The sequence below is a fragment of the Sus scrofa genome, chromosome 7 (genome assembly GCF_054392235.1).
Source record: "Sus scrofa isolate SSC_HxYL_T2T_F1_AM1 chromosome 7, Sscrofa_HxYL_maternal_Yorkshire_Landrace_v2.0, whole genome shotgun sequence".
Classification (NCBI taxonomy): domain Eukaryota; kingdom Metazoa; phylum Chordata; class Mammalia; order Artiodactyla; family Suidae; genus Sus; species Sus scrofa.
In genome coordinates, this window is record NC_139389.1 from 26,551,533 (window position 1) to 26,564,520 (window position 12,988).

The 12,988-nt window shown below is 37.8% G+C and overlaps 1 protein-coding gene across 1 annotated transcript; it reads left to right on the forward strand.

Annotated features, from left to right (window-relative positions):
* The first annotated feature begins 1,245 nt into the window (after positions 1 to 1,245).
* LOC100524875 (olfactory receptor 12D1-like) lies at positions 1,246 to 2,193 on the forward strand. The gene has a single exon (XM_003356598.3). The coding sequence runs from the start codon at positions 1,267 to 1,269 to the stop codon at positions 2,191 to 2,193; it is 927 nt and encodes a 308-aa protein (XP_003356646.3). The 5' UTR covers positions 1,246 to 1,266.
* The last annotated feature ends 10,795 nt before the right edge of the window (positions 2,194 to 12,988 follow it).

Below are 12,988 nucleotides of genomic sequence, written 5' to 3' on the forward strand. Positions count from 1 at the left end.
GAAATCTCTGTACTGCCTACATTTTTATTGCCATTTCTCTAGATAGTCTGCAAAGTAAATATGTAATCTTTAAATATCCATACTGTGGTAAATAAATCATTTAGTATAGGAAATTTGACTACAATTTTCTTTAAATTCTAAGAAAGAATTTTCCCCAAGTGAATTTTTCATATAATATTGATTTGTGGGTCAGAAAACAAAACAAAACAAAATGTATCTTAAGTATTTATATCTTAAACAGGAGTAATAATTTTAACAATATAAAAAAATATACGTGGCTATCAAACAAAGCTACTCTGAGTTCCTTGAAGACAGCATTTTATACAGGTGGAAAAAATTTAAATAGTTTCTCAAATATTTCTCTATGTATATAGTCTAGAGAGCCCTAGAAATGTTCCCTAGTTCACATTTTTATTTTTTATTTATTTTTATTTTTTTGTATTTTGTCTTTTTAGGGACGCACCTGTGGCGGGATATGGAGGTTCCCAAGCTAGGGGTCAAATCAGAGCTGTTGCTGCCAGCCTGTGCCAGAGCAACAGAAACGACAGATCCGAGACATGTCTGTGACCTATACCACAGTTCACCACAACACCTGATCCTTAACACACTGAGTGAGGCCAGGGATCGAACCCACAACCTCATGTTTCCTAGTCAGATTTGTTTCCACTGCACCATGATGGGGACTTCTTTTTTTCTTTTTTATTCACATCAAATCTTTTTCTTCTCCTTTCATGGATTTCCCAAATTTTGAATGATTCCCTTTTCATATGAAGCACACCAATGTTTGCATATACTTTCAGATCTCCAAATAGCCCTAATTTCTCTCTCTGTGTATGTTCTTAGGTAAAAACATTTTCAGATAGTTTCTTATTAGGTCAGGAGATAGTGGTGTAGTGGAGTAGTTTAAAATTTACCCTCTGTTAACAGCTGACTTAGAACCTTAAAGGACAAGTGGTATCAGAATGTAGAAATTCATAAATAAAATGGTAGGATGAAAATATGCACTGAATCCCTGGGAGAAAGAAAAATACTATGATAAATCTAATGAAGAAAAACAGGTAGGTGAGTAACAGTTCATAACCAACAAAACCTTACCATTGTGTAAGCTAAAGGCCCACATATTGTAAAACCTCCGTGCTGGGACTATTAAAACAATAGGCTTGCCCTCAAAATATTGTTGTCCAGGAGGGAAAATCCTCAGCTGGAGGACTCTAATGTCCAGTAGAGATGGTATTCCATATACTCTTTTGCCTTTGCTTTTAAGTGATGCCCAATCAAACATCAGTCACTGAATTTCTTCTCCTCGGAGTGACAGACATCCAAGAACTGCAGCCTTTGCTCTTCGTGCTTTTCCTCGCAATTTACCTGGTCATCGTGGCTGGGAATGGAGCCATCCTGATGGTCGTCATCTCTGAGCCAAGACTCCATTCTCCTATGTATTTCTTCCTGGGAAACCTGTCCTGTCTAGATATCTGCTACTCCACAGTGACACTGCCAAAGATGCTGGGGAACTTCCTCTCCTCACACAAAGAAATTTCTTTCTGGGGATGCATAAGCCAGCTTCACTTCTTCCACTTCCTCGGCAGCACAGAGGCCCTGTTGTTGGCCGTGATGGCTTTTGACCGCTTCGTGGCTATCTGCAAACCACTTCGTTACACTCTTATCATGAATCCTCGGGTCTGTGCTCAAATGGCTGTCACTGTCTGGATCACTGGTTTTCTCTATGCCCTTCTGCACTCCGTAATGACCTCTCACTTAAACTTCTGTGGTTCCAACCATATCCATCACTTCTTCTGTGATATTAAGCCATTACTGAAGCTGGCCTGTGGGAACATTGAGCTTAACCAGTGGCTGCTCAACACTGTCACAGGGACCATTGCCATGGGTCCATTCTTTCTAACACTTCTCTCCTATGGCTACATTATCACCCATCTTTCCTTCAAGACCCATTCCTGCAGCATGCTTCATAAAGCACTGTCCACTTGTGCCTCCCACTTCATGGTAGTTGTTCTTTTCTTTGCTCCCGTTGTTTTCACGTATATTCGTCCTACCTCAGGTAGCTCCATGGACCAGGACAGGATCATTGCCATTATGTACAGTGTGGTCACTCCTGTACTAAATCCACTCATCTATACTTTGAGGAACAAGCAAGTAAAAGGAGCCTTAAGGAGGGTGATCAGAAGGAGGCTCTGACTTGAAGGAGTCTAGAGAAGTCTTCTGAGGCATAAAAAAAGGCAATGAGAAAGTTGATATGTGAAATTATACTGCTTCTCAAATCATTTGCCATGTATATAACAGAGGGTACTGGATAAAAAAATAAATGGGTAAGTCTAGTCAAGTTGTATTAAATAATGCGTTCTTAGGTAGTAGAAAGGGAAGTTGAACAAATGAAACACCAGCCATGGAACTCTAATGCTGAATTTGTTTGTGAGATATCAGGTGAATAAACTGATTTGTTATATATTCTGATTTGTTCATCTCTAAATTTACATATATATATATGCCTATGTTTCCCATGAAGTGTATGATGGATAGTTTTTAAATCTGTTTATTTGTATGATCCTTCCAAGTTGGTAATTTTAGTAATATTTTTAAGGATTTTAATTTAGGACCATAATTACTCAATTAAAAAAATTAACATTGACCTATATCTTTAATGGGAATTTTAAGACATACCTCATGATTTCATGTGATCCAAGTGGGGAGGAAAAAAAGTAATTAAGGAAAATGACCCTGTAATCATAAATTAACAGAAATAATATAACCAGTGGTTCATCTAAAGAGTTCTGGAACCATCATTTTCAGAGATGTTTTAGAAGTCAAATGGTTCAACTGTCAAGGATTATTGTGAAATGTTATTAAAAGTGAAGGCAGGATTAACTAATATCTCAAGAATATCTTCTATACTATTTGTGGGGGGTTTTTTCCCCTCAACTTCTGGTCATGGAAAGAGTTGACTTACAGAATTTTTTCTACTTTTTTTGTTTGGTTTTCCTCTTCTAAATTTACTTCAACAATCTAAATTATTAGTTTTATTTTTCAGTTCCGTGGAAAGGAAAAAAAAATAGGTAAATGACTTGCTAAAGGTTATTATTCATAGAGGGAAGAAAAAAGAACCAAGATGTTTGGAGTCTTGAATTCTAATTTATGAATATTCCCATGTGATATGAATTGTATACAAAAAACCTGATAAACCAGGTAAGAAAAATGGAATGAAGTAAGAGAGCAAATGAAGAAAAAAATCACACAAGTAATGTCAAATAAATTACCTCTATCTTCTCTGATAACTAAATAAAAGAATATTTTTAAAACTTCAATAATGAAGGTATTTTGGGTACAATAGATGCCCTTTCTGTCTTCCATATTGGACAGCTGTGGATGCTGTTTTGGATTCCATGCTAATTCCTAGAGTTAAATTTCTACATAGACCAACTTGCGATGTCCTAGGTTGTTTAGAGAAAAAACAGAATAAACACAGGCGATGTCCTAGGTTGTTTAGAGAAGAAACAGAATAAAAGCAAAGTTACATGTATCAGCTAGCACATACCAGCAGAGTAACACTGGACCTTGATTTTGAGAATGTGTAGGAGACTGGAACATAAAATTGGATTTTATGTTAGAATCCCTTACCATGGGGACATTGTACTTTTAGGAAATACCCAAGGGATGTGGCTCTTAGAAGCTTAGACAAGGCAGTGGTCCATGATGATGAGTGTGGAAATGCCTGAGTTGCCCTGGCAGATGATAGGAGAAGGATAAAAGAGATTCAGGAAAGTGGAGTGGACATATCCTGTGAGGTGAGAAAATACACCAGAATCTCATGTTCCATGAGAGAGCATAGAGGAGATATAACATTCACCAAGATCATCAGGAATGTTCTGGTAGAGGAGTATCAGAATTACCAAGTTCAGTGGTGACTCTCCTCTGTAGACTGGGGCTGATGATTGGAGAGATAACTACAGAGCTGGATCAATAAAAGTGATGGAGAAAAGGGGGGATCTTAAGCAATAGAACACAGATGGTAGAACTGAACCCCCAGAATACTTAAAATTTCCACTATGAACAGTGAGGTCAGAGGGGCAGCCAAGAAGCCCGGACCCACAGAGAGTTGTGGAGATGGTTAAGACAATATACTATCTCTAGGGGCAAAATTAAAGGGCAGTCAGCAAGGGTGCTGCTTAAACTCTACAGTTAAAAGGCAAGAGTGGAGAAGCAGAACACTGAGCGAACTTCCCCAGCAAAAGGTCACAATTACCTGTGCTGTTTCTTGACCTCAGTGCCTGAAAACTCAGTCATGGCCCCAGAGAAGAAGTGGACTGCAACACCATGGCAAACAAACATTACCTGAAAAGATACCCCTATTCTTCCCCAAAGAGAACTATCTCCATTTATGCTCCATTTAACTGTACACTGAGAAAAGGAAAATACCAAAATATTTCAAGGACTATCAGACACTTGGTCTGAGTTGGCATCAGCATGCCAAGAACCAAAGCATCATCCTGGCCCTATGTGAGAGGGGGCATAAGAGAATGGGTAATAAATGGAGTCAGAGTAAATCCTTATTTACAGTGTATCACCTGGTACTGCAGACACATGCAATAGTCATTCCCCAGCAATTAGGTGTAAAATTGAGAATGAACTACCTGGAAACTTCTTCAGCATGTCCTTGGTCAGTAGGAAATAAGCTTTAATACTAGAGAAGACCCATTGGAGGCCTTTGAATAGGTCTTCTGGCTGGAATATTAAACCAAAAACAGTATCACATGAGTGGGACAGCCAAGATGAATGTCCCCTTTAAATGTCTAACGACAAAGATCATTTGAGTAGATCAGAAGAATCTTGGATAATGACTAATATAACTACTGATTTATCTCATAATATATATTCATGATACATTTTTTCTGATATTTTCTTATATCTACTGTGCTTTCATCTTTGTTTTCAGGCAATTCTGTTTAGCTTGAGTAATCAAAACTTCCTGTCAAAGTTATTTATTTCTTGCTTGACTATTCCACAGATTTGGAGACTACAAAATCTATATGACTGTAACAACAGATGGATGAAAATGTTTGATAAATTTCAATTATTTTATGATAATAAGTCTCAGAACACTAGAAATATGAATGCAACTAAATTTAATAAATGACAACTGAAAAACTTACTAAAATATTGTCTATCAAAACTACAGTCAATGTCATGTGCTGTGAGGAACTTTAGAAATATACCTTCAAGATTTGAAAGAAAAACAAATGTTTTCCACTATCACATTTCTACTATTATAATTGAAGTTGTCAGCCAATATAATTAAATAAGAAAATAATAGTAAATAAAAGAAGAGGAAAGCAAGAGGCAAAAATTCTAATAATGATGAGTACATTATTATCAATATGTTTAAAACCCTGTAGATTTACCCAAGAGTTGAAAACTTCCATTCATACAAAAACCTGCATATGGATGTTTATAGCAGCTTTATTTATAATTGCCAAATCTTTTTTTTCTTTTTTACTGAATTTTATTTTTCCATATTTGGTTAACCTGTGTTTTGTCAATTTTCTACTGTACAACAAAGTGACCCAGTCACGTAAATATATATATATATATATATATATATATTCTTTTTCTCACATTATCCTCCATCATGCTCCATCATAAGTGACTAGATATAGTTCCCAGTGCTATACAACCAGATCTCACTGCTTATCAATTCCAGAGGCAACAGTTTGCATCTATTAACCCTGGATTCCCAGTCCATCTCACACCCTCCTCCACTTCCTTGGCAACTACAAGTCTGTTCTCCAATCCATGAGTTTCTTTTCTGTGGAAACGTTCATCAGATTCCAGATGTAAATGAAATCATATGGTATTTATCTTTCTCTTTCTGACTTACTTCACTCAGGATGAGAGTTTCTAGTTCCATCTATGTTGCTGCAAATGGCATTATTTTGTTCTTTTTATGGCTGAATAGTGTTCCATTGTGTATATATACCACATCTTAATCCATTCATCTGTTGATGGACATTTAGGTTGTTTCCATGTCCTGGCTATTGTGATAGTGCTGCAGTGGATATATGGGTACAAGTGTCTCTCAAGGACAGTTTTGTCCAGATAAATACCCAAGAGTGGGATTTCTTGGTCATATGGTAGTTCTATATTTATGTTTCTGAGGTACCACCATACTGTTTTCCATAGTATTTGTACCAGCTTACATTGCTACCAACAGTGTAGGAGGGTTCCCTTTTCTCCATACCCCCTCCAGCATTTGCTATTTATGGACTAATTAATGATGGCCATTCTGACTGATGTGAGGTGGTATTTCATAGCACTTTTGATTTTCATTCTGTAATAATTAGTGATGTTGAGCACTTTTTCATGTGCTTGTCGGCCATCTGTATATCTTCTTTGGAGAAATGTCTATTCAGGTCTTTTACCCATTTGTTAATTGGGTTGTTGGCTTTTTGCTGTTGAGTTGTATAAGCTGTTTGTATATTTTAGAGATTAAGCCCTTGTCAGTTGCATCATTTGCAATTATTTTCTCTCATTCTGTAAGATATCTTTTTGTTTTTGGTTTTGGTTTTCTTTGCTGTGCAAAAACTTTTCAGTTTGATGAGGTCCCATTGGTTTATTTTTGTTCTTATTTCTGTTGCTTTGAAAGACTGACCTCAGAAAATATTCACGAAGTTGATGTCAGAAAGTGTTTTGCCTATGTTCTCTTCTAGGAGTTTGATGGTGTCTTTTCTTATATTTAAGTCTTTCAGCCATTTTGAGTTTATTGTTGTGCATGGTGTGAGGGTGTGTTCTAATTTCATTGCTTTGCATGCAGCTGTCCAGGTTTCCCAGAAGTGCTTGCTGAATAGACTTTCTTTTTCCCATTTTATATTCTTGCCTCTCTTGTCAAAGATTAATTGACCATTGGTGTCAGGGTTTATTTCTGGGTTCTCTATTCCATCCCATTGGTCTGTCTGTTTTGATACCAGTACCACACTGTTTTGATGACTGTGGCTTTGTAATATTGCCTGAAGACTGGGAGAGTTATGCCCCTTGCTTGGCTTTTGTTCCTCAGGATTGCTTTGGCAATTCTGGGTCTTTTGTGGTTCCATATAAATTTTTGGATTGTTTTGTCTAGTTCTGTGAAAAATGTCATGGGTAATTTGATAGGGATTGCATTGAAATCTGTAGATTGCTTTGGGTAGTATGGCCATTTTTACAATATTAATTTTTCCAATCCAGGAACATGGGATATATTTCCATTTCTTTGGATGCTCTTTAATTTCCTTGATTAAGCTTTTATAGTTCTCAGCATATAAGTCTGTCACCTTCTTGGTCAGGTTGATTCCTAGGTATTTAATTTTCTGGGGTGAGATTTTAAAAGGCATTGTATTTCTGTATTCCTTTTCTAATATTTCATTGTTAGTATACAGAAATGCATCCGATTTCTGAATGCTAATCTTGTATGCTGCTACTTTGCTGAATTTATTGCTCAGTTCAAGTAGTTTTTGTGTGGAGTCCTTAGGGTTTTCTATATATAGTATCATCTCATCTGCATAGAGTGACAATTTTACTTCTTCTCTTCCAGTTTGGATACCTTTTATTTCTCCTGTTTGATAGTTGTGGTTAGGACTTCCAATACTATGTTATATAAAAGTGGTGAGAGTGGGCATCCTTGTCTTGTTCCAGATTTTAGTGGGAAGGTTTTCAGCTTTTCTCCATTGAGTATTATACTGGCTGTGGGTTTGTCATAAATCGCTTTTACTATGTTAAGGTATGTTCCCTCCACACCCACTTTGGTAAGAGTTTTTAACATGAATGGATGTTGGACTTTGTCAAATGCTTTTTCTGCATCTATTGAGATGATCCTATGTTTTATTGTTTTTGTTTTGTCTTTTTAGGGCTGCACCCATGGCATACGCAGATTCCCAGGCTAGGGGTCAAATTTAAGCTACAGTTGTGGGCCTACACCACAGCCACAGCAACATGGGATCCAAGCCTCACCTGCAACCTACACCACCATGAACAGAAATGCCAGCTCCTTAAATCACTGAGCAAGGCCAGGGATTGAACCCTTATACTCATGGATTCTAGTTGGGTTCATTAACTACTGAGCCATGACAGGAACTCCAATCATGTGGATTTCAGTTTTTCTTTTGGTAATGTAGTGTATGACGCTGATTGATTTGGGTATGTTGAATCCTCCTTGTGACCCTGGGATGAATCCCACTTGGTTGTAGTTTATGGTCTACTGATATATTAATGGATTCAGTTTTCAAAATTTTGTTGAGAATTTTCACATGTTTATTCATCAAAGATATTGGCCTATAGTTTTCTTTTGTGGTAGTATCTTCATCAAGTTTTGGGACTAGGTGATGGCAGTTTCATAGACTATATTTGGGAGTGTGCCTTCTTCTTCAACCTTTTGGAAAAGTTTAAGAAGTATGGGTATCATAGGAGACTCCCTTCTCTGCAGCATGTGCATGCCCTTAAGCTTAGAGGTTGGGGCAGCTCTGCAGAGGCTATGGTGAGATGAGAAGCCTCTTGCTCCTTTAGGACAGATTAGGCACTTCTTGTGCAGGCTACTGGTGGTCAGGCATCTATTGTGTGTGTTAAGGGCATAAGGGAACTCAGTGCGATGTGGTGCCTCTTACACGATCTACAGGTGGCAGGCACAGACCATGGCAGTCGTGTCAGAGGCCAGAGGGAGGCGAGACTTGCCACTACTGGGGGCCTGTGAGTGGGCTCCACCTGCGACCTCAGTCACCTCAGGGGTTGTCAAAAAAGAAAAAAAAAGAGGGCACTGCAACCAAGCACCATACAGTTGCCTCACTCCTCTGGGAACACACCCACCTTGCAGTTGCCATTGCCAAACGCTCTGGGTGGTGGCCAGACACTTGGTCACAGTCCCTTCCCAAGATCCTACAACTAGGAGGAGCTGTTGCAGCACCTGCTGCGTGGGCTATGTGGGACAGGGTGCTTCTTGCGTGGTCTGCAGCTGGCAGGGGCAAACCACCACAATTATCCCTGATTCCAGAGGTGGGTGTGGCACACTGCCATTGGAGTTACCTGAACAAAAATCACTTGCAGCCCCATTCACCTAAAGGGCACCACAGAGGCGGGCAGTTGTGACCAAACACCACCTGTCAGTGCTCTTGCAACCCAGGAACATACCTGCCCTGCTGCTGCCACTGCCAAACATTCTGGGCAGTACCCACATGCCTGATCTCTGTCACCTTCCAGGATCCTGCAACTAGGAGCACCCTTTACAACATCTCATACGTGGGCTAAGTGAGATGGGTTGCTTCATGCATGGTCTACTGGTGGCAGGGGCAAACCACCACAGTTATCACTGACTCTAGAGATGGTCATGGCCTGCTTCCAATAGGGGTCCCTGAACAGGCACCACCTATGGTTCCAATAACCTCAGAGGATTGCACGCAATCAAACACAAGCAGTTCTTGCTCTCACTCCCCTGGGAACTCACACCCCCTGCTGTTGCTACTGCCAAATGCTCTGGTCACTCTGAAGGTCTGCCTACAGCTTATTACCATTTCCCAGGGTCCTGTAACTAGAAGTAGCCTGTGCCACCTTCCTGCAGGTCCTTGCTGCTGTTGAGAGCCCAATGACCAGACACTGACTCCTGGCCCTACCATTGCCTTATTCTCCCTGAAAACACACTGAGCATCCTGGGAATAACAGCCTGCTCACACCAAAGAAAGAGAGAGCAAATATTCTAACTCCCACGCCAAAAATAAATATTAATCCCCCCAAAATACAAAGAGGTATTCTTGCATAGAAGTAGCCTTACAAGACTTCAGTTTGGCTTCTCCAAACTCACAGTGAAAGAAACACACAAGCAAAATGAAGAAGCACAAAAACCATTCCCAGTTAAACGAACAGGAGAATTCACCTAAAGCAGTCAACAATGAAACAGACCTCTGCAGTCTGAGAGACATTGAATTCAAAAGGGAGATAGTGAAAATACTGAAGGAACTGAGAGGACATGAACTGTAATGCAGATTCCTTTAGAAAGGAACTAGAAAACATGGAGGAAGCAAGAAAAACTAGAAAATTCATTTGCAGAGATACAAACGGAGCTAAAGGCAATAAACAGCAGAATGAATAATGCAAAGGAATGACTTAGTGATGTGGAAGATAAAATAATGGAAATCACCCAATCAGGACAGCAGACAGAAAAACGAATGAAAAAAACATGAAAGCAATATAGAAGACCTATGGGATAACATAAAGTGGGCCAATCTACGCATAATAGGAATTCCAGAAGGAAAATAAAAAGGAAAGGGGATTGAAAATATATTTGAAGAAATTATGGCTGAAAACTTTCCAAATCTAAAGGATACTGATATCAAGATAAAGGAAGCACAGACGGCCCCAAACAAGTTGAACCCAAACAGGCCCACATAAAGACATATTAAAATAAAAATGGCAAAAGTTAAAGATGAAGAGAGGATTCTAAAGGCAGCAAGAGAAAAACAAAATGTTAATTATAAAGGAACTCCCATAAGCTATCAGCTGATTTCTCTGCAGAATCACTACAGGCCAGGGGGAATGGCAAGATATATTTAAAGTGCTGAAAAGAAAAAATTTGCAACCTAGAATACTCTATCCAGCAAGAATATCATTTAAAATAGAAGGGTAATAAAGAATTTCTTCAACAAACAAAAGCTAAAAGAGTACAGCAATACTAAACCCATTCTAAAAGAAATACTGAAAGGGCTTCTCTAAATTAAAAAAGAGAGAGGAAAAAAAAGAGAAAAAGAAGAATTAAGATGGAGGAAACCACAACTGGAAAGGAGTCACTTAAATAAGCCAGCATACAGATCTAAACATGAAGATGTGAAAAAAAAAAAGACATCAAAATCATACAATTTGGGGAAGGAAAGTAAGAAAATATAGATTCTTTTTCTATTTATTGATGTGTTTGTGCCTATATTACTATCAGGCAAAAGAAAGCAGATATAGGAAGGGTTTAACATGGTTAAAAAACAAATGAAAACTGAACATTACATTCGCCAAAACTGAAAAGAAAAGTACTCGAGCATAAAATAAATGGAAACCATCCAACCCAAAAAAGAACAGAAGCAAAGAGAAACACAGAATCAACTGCAAAAACAAGGTTTAAAATGGCAATAAATACATATCTATCAATAATCACCTTATATGTAAGAAACAGAATGTGTACATGTATGTGTAACTGGGTCACCATGCTGTACAGTAGAAAGAAAAAACTGCATTGGGGAAATAACAATTGAAAAAAATAATCACGTTAAATGGTAATGGACTGAATGCTCCAAGCAAAGACACAGACTGGCAGATTGGATAAAAAAGCAAAAACCTTCAATCTGCTGCCAACAAGAAACTCACCTTAGGGCAAAGGACACATATAGATTGAAAGTGAGGGGATGGGAAAAGATATTTCATGACAATGGACAAGACAGGAAAGCAGGAGTTGCAATCCTCATATCAGACAAAATAGACTTTAAAAAAATGAAGGCCATAAAGAAAAACAAGGAAGGACACTATTTAATGGTTAAAGGATCCATTCAAGAAGAGGATATTACAATTGTCAATACATATGCCCCTAATATAGACACCTACAACAAATAATAGCAGACATAAAAGGAGAAATTGATGGGAATACAATCATAGTAGGAAACTTTAACACCCCACTCACATCAATGGACAGATCCTCTAGACAGAAAATCAATAAAGCAACAGAGATCCTAAAGGACACAATAAAAAATGTTAGACTTAATCGACGTTTTCAGGACATTACATCCAAAAAAATCAGAATATATATTCTTCTCAAGTGCACATGGAACATTCTCAAGAAGTGATCACATACTGGGGCACAAATCTAACCTCAACAAATTTAAAAGTATAGCCATTATTTCAAGGAACTTCTTTGACAACAATGGCATGAAATTAGAAATCAACCACAGGAAAAGAAATGAGAAAAAACTTACTACATGGAAACTAAACAACATGCTGCTAAAAAACCAATGGGTTAATGAAGAAATCAGGAAGGAAATTAAAAATTACCTTGAGACAAATGATAATGAAGACACAACCACTCAGAATCTACGGGATGCTGCAAAAGCAGGCCTCAGAGGGAAATTCATAGCGAAACAGACCTTCCTTAAAAAGGAAGAAATATCTCAAATTGACAAATTAATCCAACACCTAAATGAATTAGAAAAAGAAGAACAAACAAAACCTAATGTCAGCAAAAGAAGGAAATCATAAAAATCAAAGAAGAAATCAATAAAATAGATATTTGAAAAACAATAGAAAAAAAATCAATAAAACCAAGAACTGGTTCTTTGAAAAAGTAAATAAAATTGTCAAAGCTCTGGCTAGACTCACCAAGAAGAGGAGAGAAAAACCCAAATTAATAAAATAGGAAATGAAAAAGGAGAAGTCACAAATGATACTACAGAAATACAAAAAACCATGAGAGAATACTATGAACAATTATATGCTAACGAATTTGGTAACCTAGAAGAAATGGACAACTTTCTAGAGACTTACAGCCTGCCAAAACTGAATCAAGAATAAATAGATAAAATGAACAGACCAATCACTAGAAACGAAATTGAACATGTCATAAAAACACTCCCTACAAATAAAAGTCCAGGACTTCGCTTCACAGGCGAATTCTACCAAACATACATAGAAAAACTGGTACCCATCCTCCTTAAACTTTTTCAAAAGGTTGAAGAAGAAGGAACACTCCCAAAGACATCCTATGACACCAGCATCACCCTAACTCCAAAACCAGACAAAGATACCACCAAAAAAGAAAACCACAGGCCAATATCTTTGATGAATATAGACACAAAAATGCTCAACAAAAAATTTTAGCCAACCAAATCCAACATACAAAAAGATCATACATCACCAGGTGGGATTCACAAGGATGGTTCAAAATATGCAAATCAGTCAACATCATATACCACACTAACAAAAGAAAAGTGAA

Coding starts and splice junctions, on each gene's coding strand:
- LOC100524875 (XM_003356598.3), top strand. CDS start 1,267: ATGCCCAATCAAACATCAGTCACTGAATTTCTTCTCCTCGGAGTGACA.